This window comes from Gasterosteus aculeatus, chromosome 18 (assembly GCF_964276395.1).
Source record: "Gasterosteus aculeatus chromosome 18, fGasAcu3.hap1.1, whole genome shotgun sequence".
In the NCBI taxonomy this organism is placed as follows: Eukaryota; Metazoa; Chordata; class Actinopteri; order Perciformes; family Gasterosteidae; genus Gasterosteus; species Gasterosteus aculeatus.
The window spans coordinates 10,868,842-10,888,666 of record NC_135706.1 but is presented as its reverse complement, the minus strand read 5'-3'; the positions used below and the strand labels follow the sequence as shown (position 1 = coordinate 10,888,666).

General features: G+C 45.4%; 3 protein-coding genes and 1 non-coding gene across 10 annotated transcripts; 1 reads left to right on the top strand and 3 right to left on the bottom strand.

Moving 5' to 3' along the window:
* Positions 1-224: 224 nt before the first annotated feature.
* Positions 225-2,204, bottom strand: LOC120808556 (adenosine 5'-monophosphoramidase HINT3). The gene is made up of 5 exons (XM_040161560.2): positions 1,929-2,204; positions 1,704-1,821; positions 1,178-1,247; positions 944-1,070; positions 225-683 (listed from the first exon to the last, which is right to left on the bottom strand). The coding sequence occupies exons 1-5, from the start codon at positions 2,013-2,015 to the stop codon at positions 636-638; spliced, it is 450 nt and encodes a 149-aa protein (XP_040017494.2). The 5' UTR covers positions 2,016-2,204; the 3' UTR covers positions 225-635.
* A 184-nt stretch (positions 2,205-2,388) lies between these two features.
* Positions 2,389-4,932, bottom strand: LOC120808555 (adenosine 5'-monophosphoramidase HINT3). 2 transcript variants are annotated; one of them, XM_040161558.2, is made up of 5 exons: positions 4,700-4,932; positions 3,994-4,111; positions 3,646-3,715; positions 3,333-3,459; positions 2,389-3,034 (listed from the first exon to the last, which is right to left on the bottom strand). In XM_040161558.2, exons 1-5 carry the CDS (start codon positions 4,790-4,792, stop codon positions 2,963-2,965), a joined length of 480 nt encoding a protein of 159 aa, XP_040017492.2. In that variant the 5' UTR covers positions 4,793-4,932; the 3' UTR covers positions 2,389-2,962. The 2 variants fall into 2 exon arrangements, with proteins under 2 accessions (XP_040017492.2, XP_040017493.2); XM_040161559.2 differs by having other exon boundaries at positions 3,343-3,459; positions 4,700-4,905.
* A 473-nt stretch (positions 4,933-5,405) lies between these two features.
* ncoa7b (nuclear receptor coactivator 7b) lies at positions 5,406-15,938 on the bottom strand. 6 transcript variants are annotated; one of them, XM_040160808.2, is made up of 17 exons: positions 15,782-15,938; positions 14,728-14,901; positions 12,132-12,274; positions 10,902-10,972; positions 10,702-10,809; positions 10,507-10,608; positions 10,323-10,427; positions 10,017-10,201; positions 9,461-9,615; positions 8,597-9,103; positions 8,217-8,385; positions 7,981-8,128; positions 7,727-7,852; positions 7,473-7,625; positions 7,305-7,400; positions 7,144-7,217; positions 5,406-7,043 (listed from the first exon to the last, which is right to left on the bottom strand). In XM_040160808.2, exons 2-17 carry the CDS (start codon positions 14,763-14,765, stop codon positions 6,908-6,910), a joined length of 2,316 nt encoding a protein of 771 aa, XP_040016742.2. In that variant the 5' UTR covers positions 14,766-14,901; positions 15,782-15,938; the 3' UTR covers positions 5,406-6,907. The 6 variants fall into 6 exon arrangements, with proteins under 6 accessions (XP_040016742.2, XP_040016745.2, XP_040016743.2 ...); XM_040160811.2 differs by having other exon boundaries at positions 9,461-9,582; XM_040160809.2 differs by lacking the exon at positions 15,782-15,938 and adding an exon at positions 15,270-15,530.
* A 104-nt stretch (positions 15,939-16,042) lies between these two features.
* On the top strand, positions 16,043-16,114 carry trnae-cuc (transfer RNA glutamic acid (anticodon CUC)). Its single transcript has one exon. It is a non-coding gene; the product is annotated as a tRNA-Glu (tRNA).
* Positions 16,115-19,825: the final 3,711 nt, after the last annotated feature.

The following is a 19,825-nucleotide window of genomic DNA, read 5'->3' as shown; positions in this document are numbered from 1 at the left end:
CCCCCCCCTGCAAACAAACCCTTCAGAGATCTATGCAACCGTTAAGCAACAATATCAGTAAGAAGGAAGGAATAATGGGAGTCATTGTTTTTTAAATTGAGGGCCATTAGGTTCTCTTGGTAATCTTAATATTTGTTTTGTGTTCTCATGATGAATTCTGTGTTTTCCCCTACAGTATTGTTCAGACATTTGTGTAGATGCTGGCAGAGACGAAAAGACACACATTGGGAGCTAGATAAATTAGATTTAATTAAAATATATATACATAATCAACCCAATAAACATTGAATCAATATTGTACAAGTGTGATTAAAAAAAAACATCAATATGTGTTATATGTGAATTTGAATAAATAATAAAACAACTACAAGCTGTAGTCATGTTCTCATTGCGCAACATTATATTTCACAAGGCTACAAATCCATTTGAAAAATAAATTATTGCCAGTGTCACTTCAGAAACAAAGCCCTTTCCCCAACAAATCATCGACCGGAGTGGATGGATGAATAAACATCATTATAACTCATCAACATAAAAAGTTCTAGTCAGTAAGTGAACTGATTTAAAATTGCACTCCAAAAAAGAGGGATGACCAGTTGACATAAACAACAACACTTTAGACTCTTTGCATCTCATCATTTCACTCTGCCGCGAGTCTTCAGCTGAGAAAGCACTTTGTCGACCTGCAACAGAGCGAAACAAGGAACGTGGGCAGTATTCTCAATATTGTGGTTCAGTGTAATTGTGATTGAAAACTGCTCATTAATTACATTTATACGTCTTCCACTTAAAATGTGTGCGGTGTTGCTTACAAAATAATAATAAGAAAAAGCTGCTGATTAAGAATGTCTGCTGTATGCATTCAGTTTCAATCAAAAGTAATTTTCAGCGGTCTAGACTCATTTGATTGCTACATCAACTTTTTTTCTAGGACATAACTCACTGTGATGAACCAGTGCGTCTGCGGCCCGTATCGTAGCAGCGAGGCGGAGCTCATCTCACTGGCTGGAGCCAGGGCGTGGAGGTGGAGGTGGGGAACAGATGAGAACGGAGGCATGTGAAACCCCATCCTGCAGCGCGGGGTTGAACAGTCCGTGGAAAAACAAACAAATGAAACCATTTAAGCCTAAACACAAGTCACAACTGTTGATGTCGCCTCCTGAGATAAAAGGTTTACCTGACGTCCTCCAGGTCGCTAACTCTGTTCTTCTTCAGTACGCTCCATCCCATTTCTACCATCCGCTCCACTGCCAACAAACAAATTATGTCAAACAGCCTAGAAAAAAAATAACACGGCATATTTACCATGTAGAATGATCACTCATTGCATTATACGAACAGAATATAACATGGATAGTCCCATCCAAAGTTCCAGTGTCTCTGCAGTAGAGTGCATAGACATTCATGTTATTCCTGTTCCACTGGACGGTTTACTGAAATCAGAGAAGACGACGTGACGTCACTGGGATGTTAATGTAGCCTGCAGGGACTCCTTCAATGAATTCACCTCCGAGCTTAGATTACAGGTTTGTATTTACCAGTAAAGCACCAGGGAGCCAACCATGTGACTCCTGAAGAGTGGCCAACATGTGTTTCCTTGTCATCCATAAAACGCTGCTGCCTTCATCGGTGTATACTGAACAACAAACGTCACCAAATACTTTACTGTCTAAGAACAGGACCATTATAAACATGGCAGTCACCGAGAGACACGTCGTCCCCCTGGAGACGTTTGCAGTTGTCGATGTGCGTCCTGGGAACAACAAGGTAATGATGCGTGGCACCGGGCTTCGTGTCACGGAAACAGAGCAGCTCGTCATCCTGCAAAACGAGACAGAGAGACCCAGTGACCCATAGAGAAAGAGAGAGAGAGAGTTCACGGTTGTTGGAATTCTTCTGATTATACGTATGAACGGGTCGGTGCTTACGCTCAGCAGGATTTCCGTGTCAGTCTGTCGGTCAACTATTCGACAGAAAGGACAGTCTTCGCTCCCGGAAGCGTCCCGAGTCTCCATTTGTGTTTATACGTGCGTGTGAATTCACCTGGACGCTCATAAGTGTAAAGTTCAGTCTGGATAACGATGAAGTCTGGGCGTGTCCGCAGGACAACAAGCCGCTGACCGAGCCGATCGATGCGGTCAGGACGACAAGCCGCTGATCGAGCTAATCGATACGGTCAGGGCAACAAGCCGCTGACCGAGCGCAGTCTACGGTGGTCCGCTGCTGCGTTTAAGCCTGGGAACCCCGTAAATTCTCAACTATTCAATATGTAACTATTTGTACACATCTTTGTTTTCACACTTAGCTCGTATGAAAAATGAAATGCTTGATTAAATGATTTTTGGGGAGAAATAACTCACAAAAGTACAAGGAAGAGGGTCCACTAAATTTTTGTTTTTTCTATATTTCAAAGAATTTCTTAACCAGACACAGTAACTTCCTGGATAAGCTGCTGGTTACTTGGAAACTCGAAACTGTATTAACAACATCTCATAGAGAAAATAAGGCCACCTTACTTTTCCAACTAATAATACAATACAGTTATCCTCTCTTATTTTGCAGGATGTCTTTTGTAACAATAAACACAAATGATATTCAATCCCTAATGGACACACTGTATATTCACACATGTACAAAGATTTCAGCAAAAAAAAATTTAAAGAAAAATCACAGCACACTTATATACACAGAATGGTGTTCAATTGAGTCAATCCATTGTTTTCACAAATCACTGATCATCAAAGTGCAATTCATTTTGCAACGTGAAACTTAATATACAGTCGTCCACACAAAGTCCACAACAAACCGTGTGTAGTCAGCGGTCTACGGTAACATCTCAATGCAACAACTTTCCTTTCATAACTTAATCATTTGTACGCTTCGTTATCTCATTCGTTGAAAAGGCTTCCAAATAATGTTCTTCCCAGACGAACGCATATAACGTTGTCATCGCAATAGCGTCTCATAATGTTGGACAACAAGAATCTTTGAACGGTGAAGTATTATCCTTCAGTTGCTTCCGAAGACATTCTTCCTGTAAAGAGACAAAACTTTCATTTGGATGTGGCAACATAATGGCATTAAAAGGTCCAAAGGAGAAAGCCACTGGATGTCTTTTAGTAACTAAATTCTGATTCCTGATTTGATTGTACAGATGTTTGTTTTATCTCAGTAGTCTATAATAACAAAATAAGAAAAAGTAGAATAAAGTAAAATTTCATGCATGCAAGGCTAATATCCAAATGACAACATTAACAGCAACAACAATATAATTAGAGACAAAGTGAAAGAGGGAGCAAGAAAGGGGGCATTTTCTAGTCCTGGACACTCACAGTAACAAACCTGTAGGAATTTGGAATGAATTTATACTCCATGTCCTTGTAGATTTGGCTGGCGGGGGCGAGTACATGGAGGTGGAGGTGAGCAACTGAAGTGTAGGGAGGTTGGTGGAACCCCAGGCTGCGAAGGAGAACACATCAATGCAATGTGTGCACACTGGCGAGCAAGACTAAGTACAGTTTTAGACTTTCCCATTACTGAAAAACCACTCCTCAGCAAATAGCAGACTTTCTGGTGGAGGTTTTCGTCAAACTATTGGTTCGTACTTTGCTCGTGTTTGTTGAAGGGCACACTGTCTTCATCTACCTTATGTCCTTCACATCAGAGATCCCTTGGTCGTGTAGTACAGCCATTCCCATTTTAGCCATCATTTTAACTGTTGGATACAACAGTCAGTTATTTCCTTGCAAAGATCTGACTTTGTAAAATTTAAAGAGGTGTAAATATACTTCATTGAACCGAAGCTGTTGAAGAAGAAACATGAATAAAGATGCTATTGTAGATGTAGATTTAAAGGTAGTTTCAGCAGCAGTGCTGGTTATAGTACTTGTGGTGACCCACAGTAGCAATACAAGTAGTTGCAGGAGTATTAGCAGCCGGATCGCTGGCATTTGCAGTACTTATACCGGTTGGCAGTGACCCACTGTAACTGACCGAGGTCCACGTGTCCTGCGTGCAGCGAGAGGCAGTCGCGTATGTGTTCTTTGGGTACAACCAGGTAATGGTGAGGAGCAGCCGGGACAATGTCTCTGAAACACACCAGCTCCTTGTTCTGTCCGAAGGGATGGAGATATTTAGAGACGAAACACACACACACACACACACTGACCTGCAGGGTCTGTGCCTGCAGTGGTGTCCAAACTCGTGGGTGTACAGTGTGTAAGTGTTGGCAGCACACAGTTTGGACTATTAGGTGTAACCACCATGTTGTGTTCATGAAGGCACTTCCTCTTCCACTTTGTGGTAAGAAAGTTGTCACAGGGAGGGAGACTTTATCCCACAATAATCACCGTAATAGGAATACAACTAGCTGCCTGCCAAACTAAGTAACCCCGCCTTTAAGTCTATTTTACCTGGATTCAGCTCATTCTTAATTGTCTAGAAGTAATGTATTTTTGCTCGCACTGCATTTTAACCCCCCTCACTCTCCATTAAGAGTTTCTGAACTACAATCTAACATATTATGGTCGGTTTACTTCAAGCTGAAAGCGCCAGTAGAATCAAGTTATTACTATGTAATATACGTTAAATAACAGCGGAGACACGTCTTACATTTGACCCGCAGTGTCCGACACAACACAATACGATTAGATGAGTTAACGCCTTCTATGGTGGGATTCTCTTCCAGGCGGCTACTTACCTCTTTGATAACTTCCGTGTTTTTGTCTTGGCCTTTGGATATTAAACAGAAAATACAAGTTTCCGTACTTGGATCGGAGTTGAGTTCCGTCATATTTACGATACAGGTTTTAAATGCATGTTATTTCCTCCTCGACTCGCTGTTTTAGGAACATTATACGTGGTGAACGTGCCCAAGATCGTCTATTCATGCAAAGAAAGTTTACTGGATTTAATTTCCCCGAGTCGTCCCGTGAAACATCGTATGAACTACACTACTCTATTTGACTGTCTTTTTAAAAAAACATTAACGCTATTTGAAGCATTTTCTCACCTTTTAATGAACGGAGAAGAAAAAGAAAAGAAAAAAATAAGTTTGTATTTTTTTCTGATCTTAACTGCTACACAAAATACATAATAGCCAGTGTACTGATCTCTAAGGTCGTAACCTTTTAAATACTTTAACATTCAAAATGAAGCCGTAAAGGCTTGAATAGGGCAGTGCTTGCTCTACAAATATTTACAAAATATAGCAATTTAACTCCAACTAATTGTTTTGTTCTTTTTACATTTAGTACGTACACGATGCACTGTTAACAAGTTTAGATATGTAAGACAATATACTAATGCCACGATAATAACATATAATCTGTCAGAAATACAATGAGATTTAATATAGAGATACATTTAAGGTGAACAATTCAAACTGAAGTGCTTAAAATTAGAGGTGGAGTGAAACTTTTATCCATTTATTAATATGCAATCATATAATCAATCATAACACGAATATATTCAGGAAAACAAACCTTAATAAAGATGTGGAGATACACATTTGAAACACAACCCATTATGTGTATATATATATATTCAACATTTATTTAAGTTTAAAGGTGTTTGCTATGACAACACAATAAATAAATCCTTTGTGATAACACAGCAGTTTTGGATTCACAAGAAATAATACTCTGGGAGCATTCACAGTAACAGCACAAGACATCAAGCGCTAACTGGCATCGGTGAATAGTACAACAGGTATCATATCAGTGGCGTCACTCATGCGGTCTTGCATATTCATGCACCACAAGCCTGTACCAGATATAGACGAAGATTTCCTTTCAGTGTTAGAAGATCTGAACTAGTAGTTAGTGGCAAAGTGTAAAAACAAACCGTCCATTTTACACCCGCTTTGAAAGTAAAGCAGAGGCTGACATGTGGCTGGACAGGAAGTGTCACTCCTGAAGAGGCGATCGCGTAACATTCAGTAACTATTTGACATCGAAGCGACGCTCGATTACACCAGGCGTCAATGCGGCTTTGACCGTTGATTACTCTTGTAGTGCAAAGTGACGTCACGTTGAACCTCTACTGGCTCTCTGAACGAAAAAAACGACCTCGGGTGAAAACAAAAGGAGAAACAATCAGCCGACGTGAGATTTGAATTCCAAAAGTGACAAACAGTCATCAATAGTGCTTATTGGGTCCGATCAGAAACCAAAACGTCCAACGCAACATTTCTATAAAAGTACAACCGTTTAAAAAATAAACACAACTGAGCATTCTTTGTAAAAAACAGAATGTAAAAAAAAGAAAAAAAAGAAGCTAAAATATTTTATCAAATATAATGAGCTTAAACAACCGTGAAATTCAAACACAACATATTTGGTCATCGCAAACCTGGCTTTACTGCTTGTTTTAGAGAATATGGTGGATCAAAACAAAAAATAGTTGTGAGGAAATGCAATGGAACATTCTTATTCAGGTTGTCTAAAACTCGAAGGAGGGAGAACAGGATTCCTCAGAGGAAGTGCAGGACCTCCATTGTAAACAACATTTCCCTTTATGAAAGCTTATGTGATGGTCCGAGGATCCCCCCAAAAATTCTCCCTGACAAACTCCACTTCCTTTAACTTGAAAAAATTCACTAGATTGTAAAAATCATTAAAAAAAGATTGCAAACTTCACTTTGTCATCTGCACATAACCCTGTCATTTACCAAAGGTACTTAGTCAGTTTTCTGCAAAAAAACAAAAACGAATGCACTATGGGATACCTTGTTCTTTCGCACAGACTGAAAATATTTTTCGGGATGACCTCCGCCGCCTTCTTCTCCATTTCTTTCTCTCTCTTATGAGCTAATGGCAGTCTGGGGGGGGGGGGGGGGGGGGGGGGGGGTTGAAGCCGTAGGGGGGGCTGGAGGTTGAATGCGGGAGTAGCCGGGGGGCAGGCGGGGCTACTCAAAGGTCCAGACCTCCACGCTGTGGATGTTGAAGTCCTGCCGGACGGAGAGCGGCTGGTTGTTGAAGGTGGCACACTTGGTGGTGGTCCCTCGGTACAGCTCGGAGTCCAGCCACAGACCCAGCTGCCCCCTGCAGGGGAGGAAGGGGGTTAGAAAGCGAGAAAACAGCTGGACGATAACCGTTTGTTTGGATTGTACAGAACACTGAAGATAGTGCTTGGTTAACTTACCCTCCTCCTCCCATCTGTAGAGAATCAGTGTTTCCCTTCACGAAGTACGAGTTCTCCCCCGTCCAGCGGTACACCTAAAGATCAAAAGGAGAAAACGACGGTGCGATGATGTTGCCATCTGTGGAACAGCAACCGAGTTCCAAAACTAACTTGATTCAAACCTTGATCTCAGGACAGAAGCTGTAGAGGAACGTCTCCCCCGTGCCGTAGCAGTGCTCGCTGACTCTGAAGGGATGCGTCGAGAAAGCCCCAAATACCTGCGACGAGAATCAGGTTCAGATGAAGAATGAAGGGAAGAGATGGAGGGGGGGGGGCGCGCGGTTATCCACCTGGTTATCCATGTCTTTGACTACCAGCAGCACGGGGCCGTCCACGTCCACCAGGCTCCTGTACAGAGTCTTCAGGCTGGTCCCGTTTCTCCCGGTGCTGTAGGCCAGGCTCCAGGGGTAGATCTGCACGCGGGGCGGCAAGCGACTGGCCAGCTGGGCGGGCGGGAGAGGGGTGGGGGGGGCGAACACATGGTCAATGGCTGCCTTTGTTTTGGCAGTGAGAGGAGGAGCAGTTGCGTTAAACGGCACGTTACCTTCTCAACGTGTGCGTCCTGCAGCAGGTCGCTCGTATCTCGGAGCACGGGCAGCGCGTCCGCCGACAGTTCTCCGTCACAGCTGCTGAAACTCTGCCTGCGCTTGGCCTCATCAATGGTGATGATCTTGGAGCAAAAGACGCCACATCAATTGAAGGGAATCAATGTTTAAGCTCATTTTTAAAGGGAATTAAGCTCATTTTTAAAGTTTTAAAAACGTGCCATGATAGTAAATCGACTCCGTCTCTGCTCACCTCCCAGCTGCAAGACGCGGGGTCGCTGAAGAAGTTGTCAATCATGTCCAGCTCATCTTTCTCCACCACAACAAAGCCCTGCTCTCGAGCCTCCCTCCCGTACACATCTGGGGACCACTGGACGAAAAATGCATACAGTTGTTCCACCCTGGAACACACACACACACACGATTGGTCAAAAGCCCACACTAGCTTACACAAGAGGAGGCTCCGAGTCTCATCCGTCCCCGTCTCACCTCTCTTGCGGCACAGCGAACCAGTACTCCTGTTTGCCCCGGCCCCCAAGTGAGTGGGCGGGGCTAAGGGTTCTCCCCGTTGCAAAGGACTTCCTCATCGGCTTCCCCACTTTGAAGCACAGGAACATGGGTGGGATTTTACTCTTCTCCTCTGATGAGAAAAGCATGTCTACAGAGAAAAAGGAACATATTCAATCAGAGAAATTATTATTTTAATGCTACACTATTTGCAGCTCTTTGAGCCCTGAACTATTCATACTGTAGACATATTCATAAAATCTTCTTACACACATTTGTAATATTTACATTTGTGATATTTATCATGTAAAAAGCCCAGTAGCTACAATAATCAGCCTGCGGGTTTAATGCATGATGCTCACCTTCTATTGGCGCCTGCATCTTCTCCAGCAGCCATGACTTCACTTCTGCCTTATAGCTTTTCTTCCGCCTCTCCTCCTCACTGAGCTCGGCGCCCCCTGCTGGTGTGTCCGGGCTCTGTTTGGCCAGATTACACTCGGAGGCCTCCTTCAGACGCGACCTCACGTTTTGGTCGACCGGTGCACCTTTCAGCAGCTCCTCGGTCCCTGCGGGTTTCAAGTCTTTGGTTTCCTTGTCTCCCGTCTTTTCAGCCTCCCGTATCGCCTCCGCGTCCTCAACGGAGCCGTTCTGAGCGACGCCCTCGTCCTCTTCGTCGGCGGCGAGCTTCACTTTTGCCTGAGCGGGACTCGTCTGGTCTTCAATCTCTCCCTGGACCGGTCCCGGGGTGGGTCGGTCCCCGCTGACGACGGCGCGCGTTTTGGTGGAGGTCCCCTCGGCCTCTTCGTCCACAGCTGGCTCCAACTCTGTGAATCCTTCATCTGAAGGAGACTTCTCTTTCTGCTCGCCGTCTGGTGAAAAATGAACAGTTATTCGTGTGACATTAAAACAGGACGTTTGCATTAATAATCAGGCTGCACGGGTCCCTTTTAATTGATTTAATATTTGGATTCTAAAAAGAATAGAAAATAAAAGTGGAAAGGCTTGTGGAAGAAATCTAGAGAGATGAGAGAGAGTTGTAACTATTGGTTACAAGTTGCTATAAGTTGAATTTAAAAGTTCACAAACTACTTTTCATAAAGAAATGAATGACAAAAACACTATTTGCGCTTTCTGTAAATGGCTACGGTACAAAGAATGACTTCATTTATTGCTGCGGTCAAGAAGAGGCAGAAGGCGACTACGGTCGAGAGAACACGGGACGTTACCGGGTCCAGGGAGGGTCGTCTCGATGTCATCCAACACGATTGACCTCCTCGGGTCGAGAGCTTCGTAGCGGCTGAAGCGGTTCAGGTCCCGCTCCGACGGCAGTTGCTCCCACTCGCCGGGCCTGTACACAGGACATAAATCCCGGGGTAGGTCTCTGTGGGGGTCACGGGACATCGCACAAACCGCACCGCAAACCAGGATGAGAATGAAAAGAGGAAACAAAAACAGAAAAAGAAAATCCAAACTGAAATTATAAATGACCACAATGATAAAAAAAGACAATGTGATGCAAAACAGCAAATGAAGACAAACAAACACTAAAGCAACTAGAGATGCGAAGCAAGAACAAGAAAAGATCCAGCGGAAACAAAAGGTGCTTCATCAAAGAAAAGGATGCGTCCTGTGAATGCAAAGGGCTTCGAACCGTTTGATTCATGAATGGAAACGGGAAGGAAGGAACAAGGGAGGAGGAATCAGTGCCGAGGTCTAGAAGGGGGAACCGCTGCCGAGGCGGGAAACGGGGCGGGCGAGGCGGTCCGGTTCGGGCGGTCTTACGATGGCAGGGCGTCTTTGAGCTTCATGCGGGACACGTCGTCGTACAGCGCCACGGAGACGACCTCCTCCATGGGGCAGATGAGACCGTACTCCTCGCAGCCGTGCTCGATCACCAGGGGGTCGGACTTGTGGGGGTCGAACATGATGTTGTTGGGGGTCACGATCAGCACGCCGCCCACGACTCCCTGCGAGAGAGAGAGAGAGAGAGAGAGAGAGACAGCGCGTTGCTCAGGGGTCCAACGACAATCGCGAGCGCGGTAACCGCTGAAAAGACAACGTCCTGTCGAGTACGTCAAGGGTCATTACCATGCCATCGGTGAAATATTTGCAGCTCATCTTGATGAACTTAACGGTTGCCGGGCTCTCGTCCTCGGAGGTTGGGGACAGCTGCCGCCGGAGGGACGCGCGGTCCTGCAGGGAGTCAAAAGTCTTACTTTGTGGCACCTGAGGATTTTGGACGACGCAACCCGGCGAATGGCTCTTTACTCACATGCGTCGCTTTCTCCGACGGGCCATTCGTGACGCAGGGATCAGAGGAACTCAGAGGCTTCAGGTCAGCTTCTGCCCGGCTCACATCGGGCACGAACAGCTTCTGTAACGACGACGATGGCGGTGGTGACGACGGTCAGAAAGTCGCAGGAATAAAACGCGAAGCGGAGGTTGGCGTCGCTGCCGAGGCGCTCACCTGACCGGGGTAGACGCTGCGGGAGAAGAGCTTGTTCAGCTGGACCAGTTTGTTCGGGGTGACGTTGAACTTGAGCGCGATGCTGGCGAGCGAGTCGTCGGGTCCCACCTGGGACGAGAGAATGCGGCGCGTCTTCAACCGTTCTGCTAAAGAGGTTTTATTGGGTTGTTCGAGGGCATTTTCACCGCAGTTTTACTCACGATGAACTCCACCGTCCCCGGCGGTCTCTTCTTCTCCCTCTTTGCCTGAATGGTACTTTTACAGCCATCGTCTGGAAGGGACGCACAGGAAGGAAAAACAACATATAGGGAATAATTTCATTTGGTAAAATAAACTGTTATTTTTGTGAGAGGGAAATATGCGGCCTTATTCTAAAATCTACTCACAGATGCAATTAAACATGAAAACGCCACGTCCAAAGAGATCACGTGAGGTTTGTCCCTTATCATTACCCAGCCTTAAAACACTGGCCCACACACGCTGAAGCAGTTATCATAAACACACACACACCCATAATCTGACCCTTGTAGTAAACGTTAGAGACGAGGCGGCTGCTCGTTCGTCTCATCTGCGCTGCGTCGGGTAACACGCTGGGACGCCCTGCAGGCGACGGACTGGCAGTATGGGATGAAAGCGTATGTGACCTAAAAAGCCTGCGTTTCGTCTGTGTGCGCTGCAGAAAACGTTATTGAAAATACATCCTGCCGAGTTTACACAGCTGTCTGAACCGCTGCACGCATGACTATGGTCAATTATTGGTCAACATGAAGGAGGTTGGGGGGGATTTGGGTTGCAAACAAACCCAGAGACACATGACAGCCTGATATATAATCTGGTATACACTCAATGCAGAATAGGTTATGTGTATTGTTGTGCAAATGTGAAGATACAGTATACATACTAGCTTACTTGTTGATAATAACAAATCATTTATTTTGAGTTATTTCTTAATAAATTCAATAGCCCTTCAATAGATTTTCTTTCACATGCAAGAGTCACAATAGCAGCAGAAATGAAGAGCTCCACAGACTGTTATTCAACACAAGCATGGGGCAAAAAGGTTACCCAACTTCCTGTCAAAAAAGTGCTGAGGTTGAAATAAAGAGCTTGAGGAACATCGCCAGGAAACAAAGAGCCTGATTTCTCCTGGAGCGTTGATAGAAATCTGCTTTGCACTTCTCTGTGTAGGATTTATTCACTGCTAGTTAACAATTACACCTGAGTCCGATTAGAATTGCCATAACAGTGGACCATGACTATAATATTTATAACTCGTTGGGACTTCACCCAAGTGATTGCCTCGGGGTTGTATGGACGGGAGAGTCCTGATCGGATCCTACAGAGTCCTCCTCAAACCCGCCGGAGGAGACCCGTACCCAGGGCCCAGTTCTGGAGTGCGCACACGGACGTTATTAAAAAAAAGGTCTTACCCGAGGCCGTTATTCTCTGCACGTCTGCGTTCTTGTTGGGGTCCTTGTCGCTCGGGACGTCTGGACAGGAAATCACCGCCGGGTTCGGCTCAGTGGCGTTCTTCTCCGACTGGCCGTGCTTGAGCTGCCTCCGCCTCTTCAGCCTGACGACGATGAATAAAGAAACAGGAGTGAGGAAGGCCGTTTGTTTTCGTGTTCGTCAGGTTGGCTTGATACACTTCGTGGGGCGAGGAGGCGTAAAACAGAGAGGAGGGTCTCCTGACTGTCACCTACAGACACACAGCCCAGAACCCTGACAAAGAGACTTTGACACCATACAACGACAAAGAGCGGATAACTGTCTGTTTGCATGTCTGTGCACAGGGGCCTTTGGCTCAGAATGGTCCCGTTTACATGCTTTTGGGATTGAATATCAACTTGTTATCTTCCACAATGCTTGTTGTCGATATCAACACGTCGCCCGTTGCACAGCTTCGCTCGAGTTGCTGCCCTTGTGCTCAAAAGTTTCGACTTCCCGCTTTCTTCACTTTGTTGCGTCAGCGGTATTCTCCCCTCACACTGTACTTTAACCCCCGTTGAATCGCTGATAGTGGAGGCGATGACGTAATGGCCTATCCAGGCCCGGCTGAGAGTTCCCGTGAGTGTCGATACATGCGTTTGTTCAGAGATAAGATAGAACCAAATTGATTTCTCGTGGTCTTGGAGTGACAGCGGCGCAGTTCTGCCCTGCAAAAAGCAAAAAAAGCGAAACAGAAGTGCTTCAAGTGTGCAGGAGGGTAAATGGAGAGGCAGGAGCGGGTCGATAAGGCTGCAGACGGACAGCGTCCAGGCGTCTCCCGTGGCCTCGGGTCGCTCTCACACTTTACCCGAGCGGAACACATCTGGCAGCGATGAACTCAACAATCTGCACCAGACGGTCTCGACCGCAAAGCCTCTTCCTCTTCACTTTTGTGTTTGTAAGCAGTGAAAAGTGAAAAATAAGAAAACTAAATGCACACATGACACCACTGATTCCATTAACAATCCCACCACTGGAGACAAAAGGCGCATTTGGTAGCAAGAGGGATTTTTTTGTTTCGCAATATGAATGTTGACAAAGGATTAATGCTGTAATGAGTTCAGATTGACGTGGTGCGCAGCTTTGATGTAATCTTATTAGTCAGTGCTGCGTTGCTGTTGTAACTTTATTGTTGTGGTTGAATGAACAAATAGTACAAACGTACTTTGTTTGAATATGAATTAAAAAAGAGTCACGTTTTCCTACTTTTGGAAAATGCCGGCCAGGATTCTCAACGGCCATCAAGGGTGAAACACCACACTATTGATATTTCATGTGCCTCCATCTTAATTAAAGCTGCCACGAGACTATTGGAGGCCTTAATCACCCGTCTACGTGCACAGCCGGCTCTCGGCTGATTTTAGGCATTTTGTATCCCTCACCTTTGCACTTATTGTATCCGCGGCTGTTTTAAGAGTCAAACTTGCTGCACATTTACTCGGGATCTCCGATCCTACGTGAAGGTTTTTCTTTGTAAAACAGGCTTGTGCTTGTTGTTGACACACACGTGTCTGTGTGCGTGCACTCTGTCGGGAAGCGAGGCAGCGTAACGGGACAGCGAGCGGGAGAGACACGCGTTCAGAGAGAAGGCCGACGTTACTGACACGTTCCGCCGTCTGTTCTGGTTCTCTCTCGTCACTCGTCTCTCCCCTTTCTACTGTTCACGCCGGCCGTGCACACCGCGCCGTGCAGGAAAAATGCCCCAAAAAAAACTAATGGTGGAACATTTCCAACATAAGGCAAACAAAAGATGTAAAGAGAAATCAATGAAACAGAAGACAAATTGCAGGGTTGCACCAGGCTGTCAGCTTGGCCTGAACAAGTAACCGAAGACGCAATAAGAACATGAAAGCCATTAGGCCTTCACTGCATTACCTCACATCATCCATCACAAGCTCACTCAACAACTCCCCATACGACTTCTGCTTATCCATCGATTAACACCGTGATCCATTTTAGGTTTACTTTGGCCTTTATTTGCTTGTTTGTCAATCTCCGTCCCTCCGGCTGCAGATATGTAGACGAACCGGCAGGAATACACGCAGTGAACGCACACCATTCGATTCAATTATTGGCAGAGGTTGTTAATAATTGGATCACGCAGTTCTATGCGAGGTCTCATCCGATGTCACAAAGAAAGAGCTGATCTTTGGTCAAAACTTGCAGATTCCTGCTCTCCTGTTTTTCCAATGTTGGTTTGAAAAACGACTAATCCTTCGTTAGTTCATCTACGTAGCAGATTGCTGATGTACAAAACGTCCCAGCTGACAACGTCCCTCCCAACAAGCAACTGGGAAGATCTTCACCTCTCAATCAAGCGTCTGATACCTGGAGTTGTCGGAGTTGAAGCGATAAGGGAGTATAAAAATAGGTAAGTTCTGACTGTCGGATTCTTAAACCAAATCGAAGATTGCATCTTCAGGTAGACGCCATGTCATCGCACAGACAGATAAAAAAAGGTCAATATTAGCTGGTAAGATCTGAGATGAAAGCAAGAAACATGCTGAATGCTGCCCGATAGATTGAAGAGCTGCTTACCTGGCAAAATATCCCGGCTTCCTGTCCCTCTTTTCCATTGGGCCAGGGTCCTAAATGTGCACGCAGAACAAGCGCATCGATGCCAACAGCAGCCCTCACACACACACAGCCCGCTCAGTGCGTCCAAGCCGGCGGACCTCGGGGGGGAATCACCTCTCACGCTTCTTCCTTGTCCTGCAGAGGAAATGAGAAGAGGGGGATTAGCGGGCCGGCCCTCCTCACTCAACAACATTCACTTCAATGCAAAAATCCGATAACTGCTGGTGAAAGCTAATCAGACTAAAAGGGGGGGGGAGGCATGTCAGGCTATTCAGAACACGCTTTAACTATCAGGACGGGGAATGAGGAGAGACGGTTTAATGTCGCCACAGCACCCACCCCCCCCAAGTTTCTGTTATGATATAAACACGCTGCTTTACGATAGTATTGCAATCAGCTGCATCTGTTTGGGGGGGAAAAGCAGGATTAAACAACGGGATTAACTAGTGACATGAATAAAAAACAAAAACAAACTATCAGTGACGTGCGCGCGTGTCGCACACCCTTAAAACAGGAATCCGGCAAATACGCCGAAAGGGGGTCACGGCTCAGGTGAGCGGCTACAACCAGGTTACATGCGAGGAAACGTCACCCCGCTTTACAGCTGCGTCCTCCAGCTCGCAGAAGGACTCCTCGGTGTTCCTCCGAGCGGGGGACGGATATTTGAGCCCGTCCTTAATGTGCAGATGTGACACAAAAAAACAAAAAAAAACAGCCCCTGAGCGAATGTTGAATCGGTATGTTCGACCGCGCCAGGTCTGCGCAAACAGTGGCAGTGTGCAAGGTCCAGATTCCAGATCAGCTGGTGCTAACCAGCTAGCCACGTTGTTTACTGGACAATAGCAACCTGGGGGGTGGCAAAGGCTGTTTTCATAACGATGCATCTCTTAAAATAAAAGGGACTTTACCGCCTTCGTGTTTGTGCGAGGTCGACTAACGGCGACGCGCAACGCGGATGTACAACGACGCATTCACACGCTAAATCAGAAATAGGAGGCTAAAATTGCCCACTTACCTTGCGTGCATCCTCGGAGCAGCTAACGGATCAAAATGAAGCTCCTCTTCACGACGCCCTCTGGTGTTTTAAACCCACCACTAGCTTATCTTTATCAGAGACGGGATGAAAGCTAATTCTCGTTAGCTATAGCTAATTTCCGGTCAATTTTAGCTAAATAACTGAATCCTGGTGGAATTTACACTACCGAATATGGTAAAGCAATAAAAATGTATACCAACACCGTTTATTTACTACTACAAGGCGTGAGCGCGATAACAGTCCCTGGTGGTCTAGTGGTTAGGATTCGGCGCTCTCACCGCCGCGGCCCGGGTTCGATTCCCGGTCAGGGAACTGCTCTTTTTTTGCTAGCCCGTAGAAATTCGTTCTAATCTTTATAGTGTACCGATCAAAATCACATATTAACACGTGTAAGTTGGTTTATCCATTGAAAAAAAGATATGTCAGTCTCTTGAAATGTACTTTTCTTTGCAATGAAAACGTTCACCGCTTGGTGGCGACAGTTTACAACAAAAAACTACATATATAAAACACGTTGCGTATTATAACAACGTTTAAGGCAAGAACCCTGTAATATACATGTTTTCTTCCATTACAGGTTAAAAATAACAAAAGGAACAACATGTGCCGTATAAGCAAAGAATAATACAAGTAAACAGTTTCATACAGAGAAGACTTGAGGTGATGGTGCAATAATTAAAGTTTTCTATAATGTGTTTGTTGTTTTGTGTAATGTCTTCAGTTTGCACATATCCCACAACAAATATGTAAATATAAATATAATACAGCTAATATAGCAAGCATCTAATATCTTAAATACAATCAAGATATAAATAGAATGTAGTGATAATAACCACTCACTCCTTTCATTAAAGCCCATTTGAAGTGAACTGGTTTGAGATAGAGACATTGAGATAATGTGTGTTTGTGGAGCTTGCGTTCAAGAGGTGGGACAGACGCAGACCCCCGCTGCAGGCCCTCTGATTGGTCAAGGCCGGAATTAACCAGTTCCTGGCTGGCTATGTATCTTTGCAGTTATTTTGACAGGCGTTATCATTGTGAGAGAGGAGATAAGTTGTCTTAGGGATCGCCATGGCGCCTGTGTGTCCCTCCTCTGTCCTGCTCAGACTCCAATCGACCCCTCTCCGCCCCCTCCGCTCTCCCTACCCTGCTCGGAGCACAGGATTGTGGGGAACATTTTGCTTGGAAGCCGGGGGTTTTATTGGCAGGGACCCCGGGGCTCTGGGTATCATCGAGGCCCTTTAGGACCCCAGAGCAAATGGACATAGATGTCCACCACCCAAATGTCTTAACCATGCTCTCGCTTGCTCTTTGCACCTTTTGCTCTTTTCTAATATTTTAACTCAAGTTGTGTATTGCAGGGTTATCCTTCTCCTACGTATGCATGTATAATTTCCTGATTTTCTGATTCCTGATTCCTGATAAAAATAATTATCTCAGTCGACATCAACCCGATATCATACCTGGTGCCGTTATCATGTAAGGGAATTTGTTTTAGCCTCTGATAATAGACTTTTTATTGTACCGTTCCGTCAGCGAACACAAACAGATATAGTTTTTTCGGGGGATTTTAATAATCCTGCCACACACACACACACACACACACAAACATACAGAGGAATGTTGCAGAGAATGTGAAGAAAAGTGAGGAAAATAAATATTTTATTTTCCAACATTCTTTTGTTATTTCCAGAACATGAGTCTTTAAATTTTTATTTTCGCCACTGAGATGACATATGTGTCATTTTTTCATGCATAAAAGTGCCATCTCCAGTACATCTTTGGCTATTATCACATCTATTTTCTTGGTCTGCTGTTGCAAAAGAAGAGCAAAAGTGGCAGGAAATCAAATTCTTTCTCATTTCACCCAGTCCCTGGATTTGCCGTGTGCGCGCACACAAAGAAACTATCTTGCTTATATCTGCTAGAACTGTTGTGATCTCAGTGGTCTGACCCAGCACCGGCCTTGGAGAGATTTAAAATCATTTTGCTCGGGCGTCACACACTTCTAGCTTAGACTACAGACACTGATAGCTTCAAGTACACTGTGGCAGCAGGAAGCCGCGGAACCTAAACATTGAAAAGCATATGTCACACAAATGATAATTGATAGGAATTATGGGAGCCGTAATTCACTTCTATGAGCCACACCCGGTGAAAAGAAAAGCAGTTTTATTATCCACGTCTTTTTTGAGCAGTAAAGGAATTGGGAGGTGAGAGTTGTTCCCTTCGAGGACTGAGAGCCCCCACTTAAGAATCCGTGACGGATGCAACTACTCGGCCAAGTGAATCGGCTCACAAAGCCGGCGTTAGCTGACAGATGTATTCAGTCACCTTTTGTGCCTTCTCAACATTGTTAGGTTTAAATTGCGAAACCACCGCGTAAGGCACCGCCTTCATGACAACAATGAAAAAAGTAGTAAAATGTGAAAAAGAACCCTAAAAACAATTGTACATTTTGGATACATATTTTTAATCTCTGTAAATGGGAAAAGTTAAATAAGCTTTAAAGGGGAAGGAGGGAAAATTATATTTGACCATTTGGCCGAGCCAGGTTAGCGGTTTTGTTTTATGCTAAGCTAAGCTAATTGCCTGTTGATTATAGCTTCATATCTATCATTCGTGATCATGACACTCTGAAAAAACTCTCGGCAAAAAGTCAACGAAACGAAGAACTCAAAAAGAAAAAGAAAAATGCCGTATGACGCATCACAAGCCGCAACCGTTTTGGATGTGATGGAGACACATTTATCTCTCCGTTGGTGGTCCAGCAGAGTAAGTGAAAGACAGACCACCTTCTAGGTTACCATGAGGTTAATGAACCCCAGTCAGCAGAGACAGAGAGGGGAAGGAAAGTGATGGAGACACGGCATAAAACGCCTCCTTACTGTATACCATCCAGGACCACTACACCCGCTGTCAATCTGCCAAGTCAGCTGAGGCACCACAGCCATGACCTTTGACCCAGCAGTTACACAGCAAGGGGAGGGGAGGTTATCAATGTCAGGGGGGGTTTATTCTCAAAGTTAAATGTTCCATCGGTGAAGGAGCCTCACCTCGAGGAAGGAGCTTCAGGTAGGAAACCTACAGGAGCGATGGACACTAAGCACTATATCACCTTCCCAAACACACACACACACACACACACACACACACACACACACACACACACACACACACACAACGCTCATCAGTGTGTTTTTGATCACATGACCATGGTAGGGGCGCAAACAGTCCATGGTTGTTTAACCTCCTTATCAGTGGTGTTGTAACTAGTAGAGGAACACACAGGCTGACCTCAACACACACACACACACAAGCTTTAAAAACCAAACACAGTAAATGTTCCTTTTTTATTTATTTATTTAAATTTTAAATAACCTTACCTGACGTAAGCTCACGCGAAGGTGCATATTCTGCGCTCACGATGACGAGCAACATATTGTGACCTATTAGCTAACGTCACTAATAAATCTCCCCGTGCACTCCTTAACTCTCCTCTGATCTCATCTGCCATAAAGCGCAACTTTTCAGAAGAAAAGGCCCAGCTCAACCCGTAGGTAAAACCGAGAGCCCCCGGCAAGCGAACCCGCGTGACTTACGGCCGCGCCGGCTCACTTACGATGGTGCGACAAGTCAACTTTTTGTGTACAGTACAGGCATGTGTCAAAAGACACAAAGGGGCTATGCGAAAGGTGACTTGAATGTGTGCTCGCCGAGTGTTTACATGCGTACGCCGTTTGATGTGTGTGTGTGTTCTACTGCGCGTGCGCGCTCGCACACGCACTCCCACTCTCACACTCAGACTCTCGTTAGGCCGAGCCAGCGCCACATCAGTCCATCATCACAGATATGGCTTCGCGGTCAGATAGCAGGTCTGGCGGCGCACAAGACATTTTGTCCACTCTGTCATGTTTACTTATAATGATAAGCTCTGATGGATTCCCCCCGCAAGCTATAGACGCCACGGCGTGCACACGCTCACCGCTTCACGCGCGCACGCTATCAAGGATTGACTGGGAA

Bases quoted from the DNA above. Each gene is read 5' to 3' on its own strand.
- LOC120808556 (XM_040161560.2), bottom strand. From the start codon at position 2,015: ATGGAGACTCGGGACGCTTCCGGGAGCGAAGACTGTCCTTTCTGTCGA. The intron at 1,248-1,703 runs GTGACTGCCATG...GTTTGTTGGCAG, and splicing joins GGGGGACGACGTGTCTCTCG to TGGAGCGGATGGTAGAAATG. The intron at 684-943 runs GTGAGTTATGTC...GCTCTGTTGCAG, and splicing joins AGACGCACTGGTTCATCACA to GTCGACAAAGTGCTTTCTCA.
- ncoa7b (XM_040160808.2), bottom strand. From the start codon at position 14,765: ATGGAAAAGAGGGACAGGAAGCCGGGATATTTTGCCAG. The intron at 9,616-10,016 runs GTAAGACCGCCC...TGACCCCCACAG, and splicing joins CTCAAAGACGCCCTGCCATC to AGACCTACCCCGGGATTTAT. The intron at 8,386-8,596 runs GTGAGCATCATG...TTTTCTCTGTAG, and splicing joins GATGCAGGCGCCAATAGAAG to ACATGCTTTTCTCATCAGAG.
- LOC120808555 (XM_040161558.2), bottom strand. From the start codon at position 4,792: ATGACGGAACTCAACTCCGATCCAAGTACGGAAACTTGTATTTTCTGT. The intron at 4,112-4,699 runs GTAAGTAGCCGC...CCCTTCGGACAG, and splicing joins ACACGGAAGTTATCAAAGAG to AACAAGGAGCTGGTGTGTTT. The intron at 3,460-3,645 runs GTAGATGAAGAC...TCTCCTTCGCAG, and splicing joins TCTGATGTGAAGGACATAAG to CCTGGGGTTCCACCAACCTC.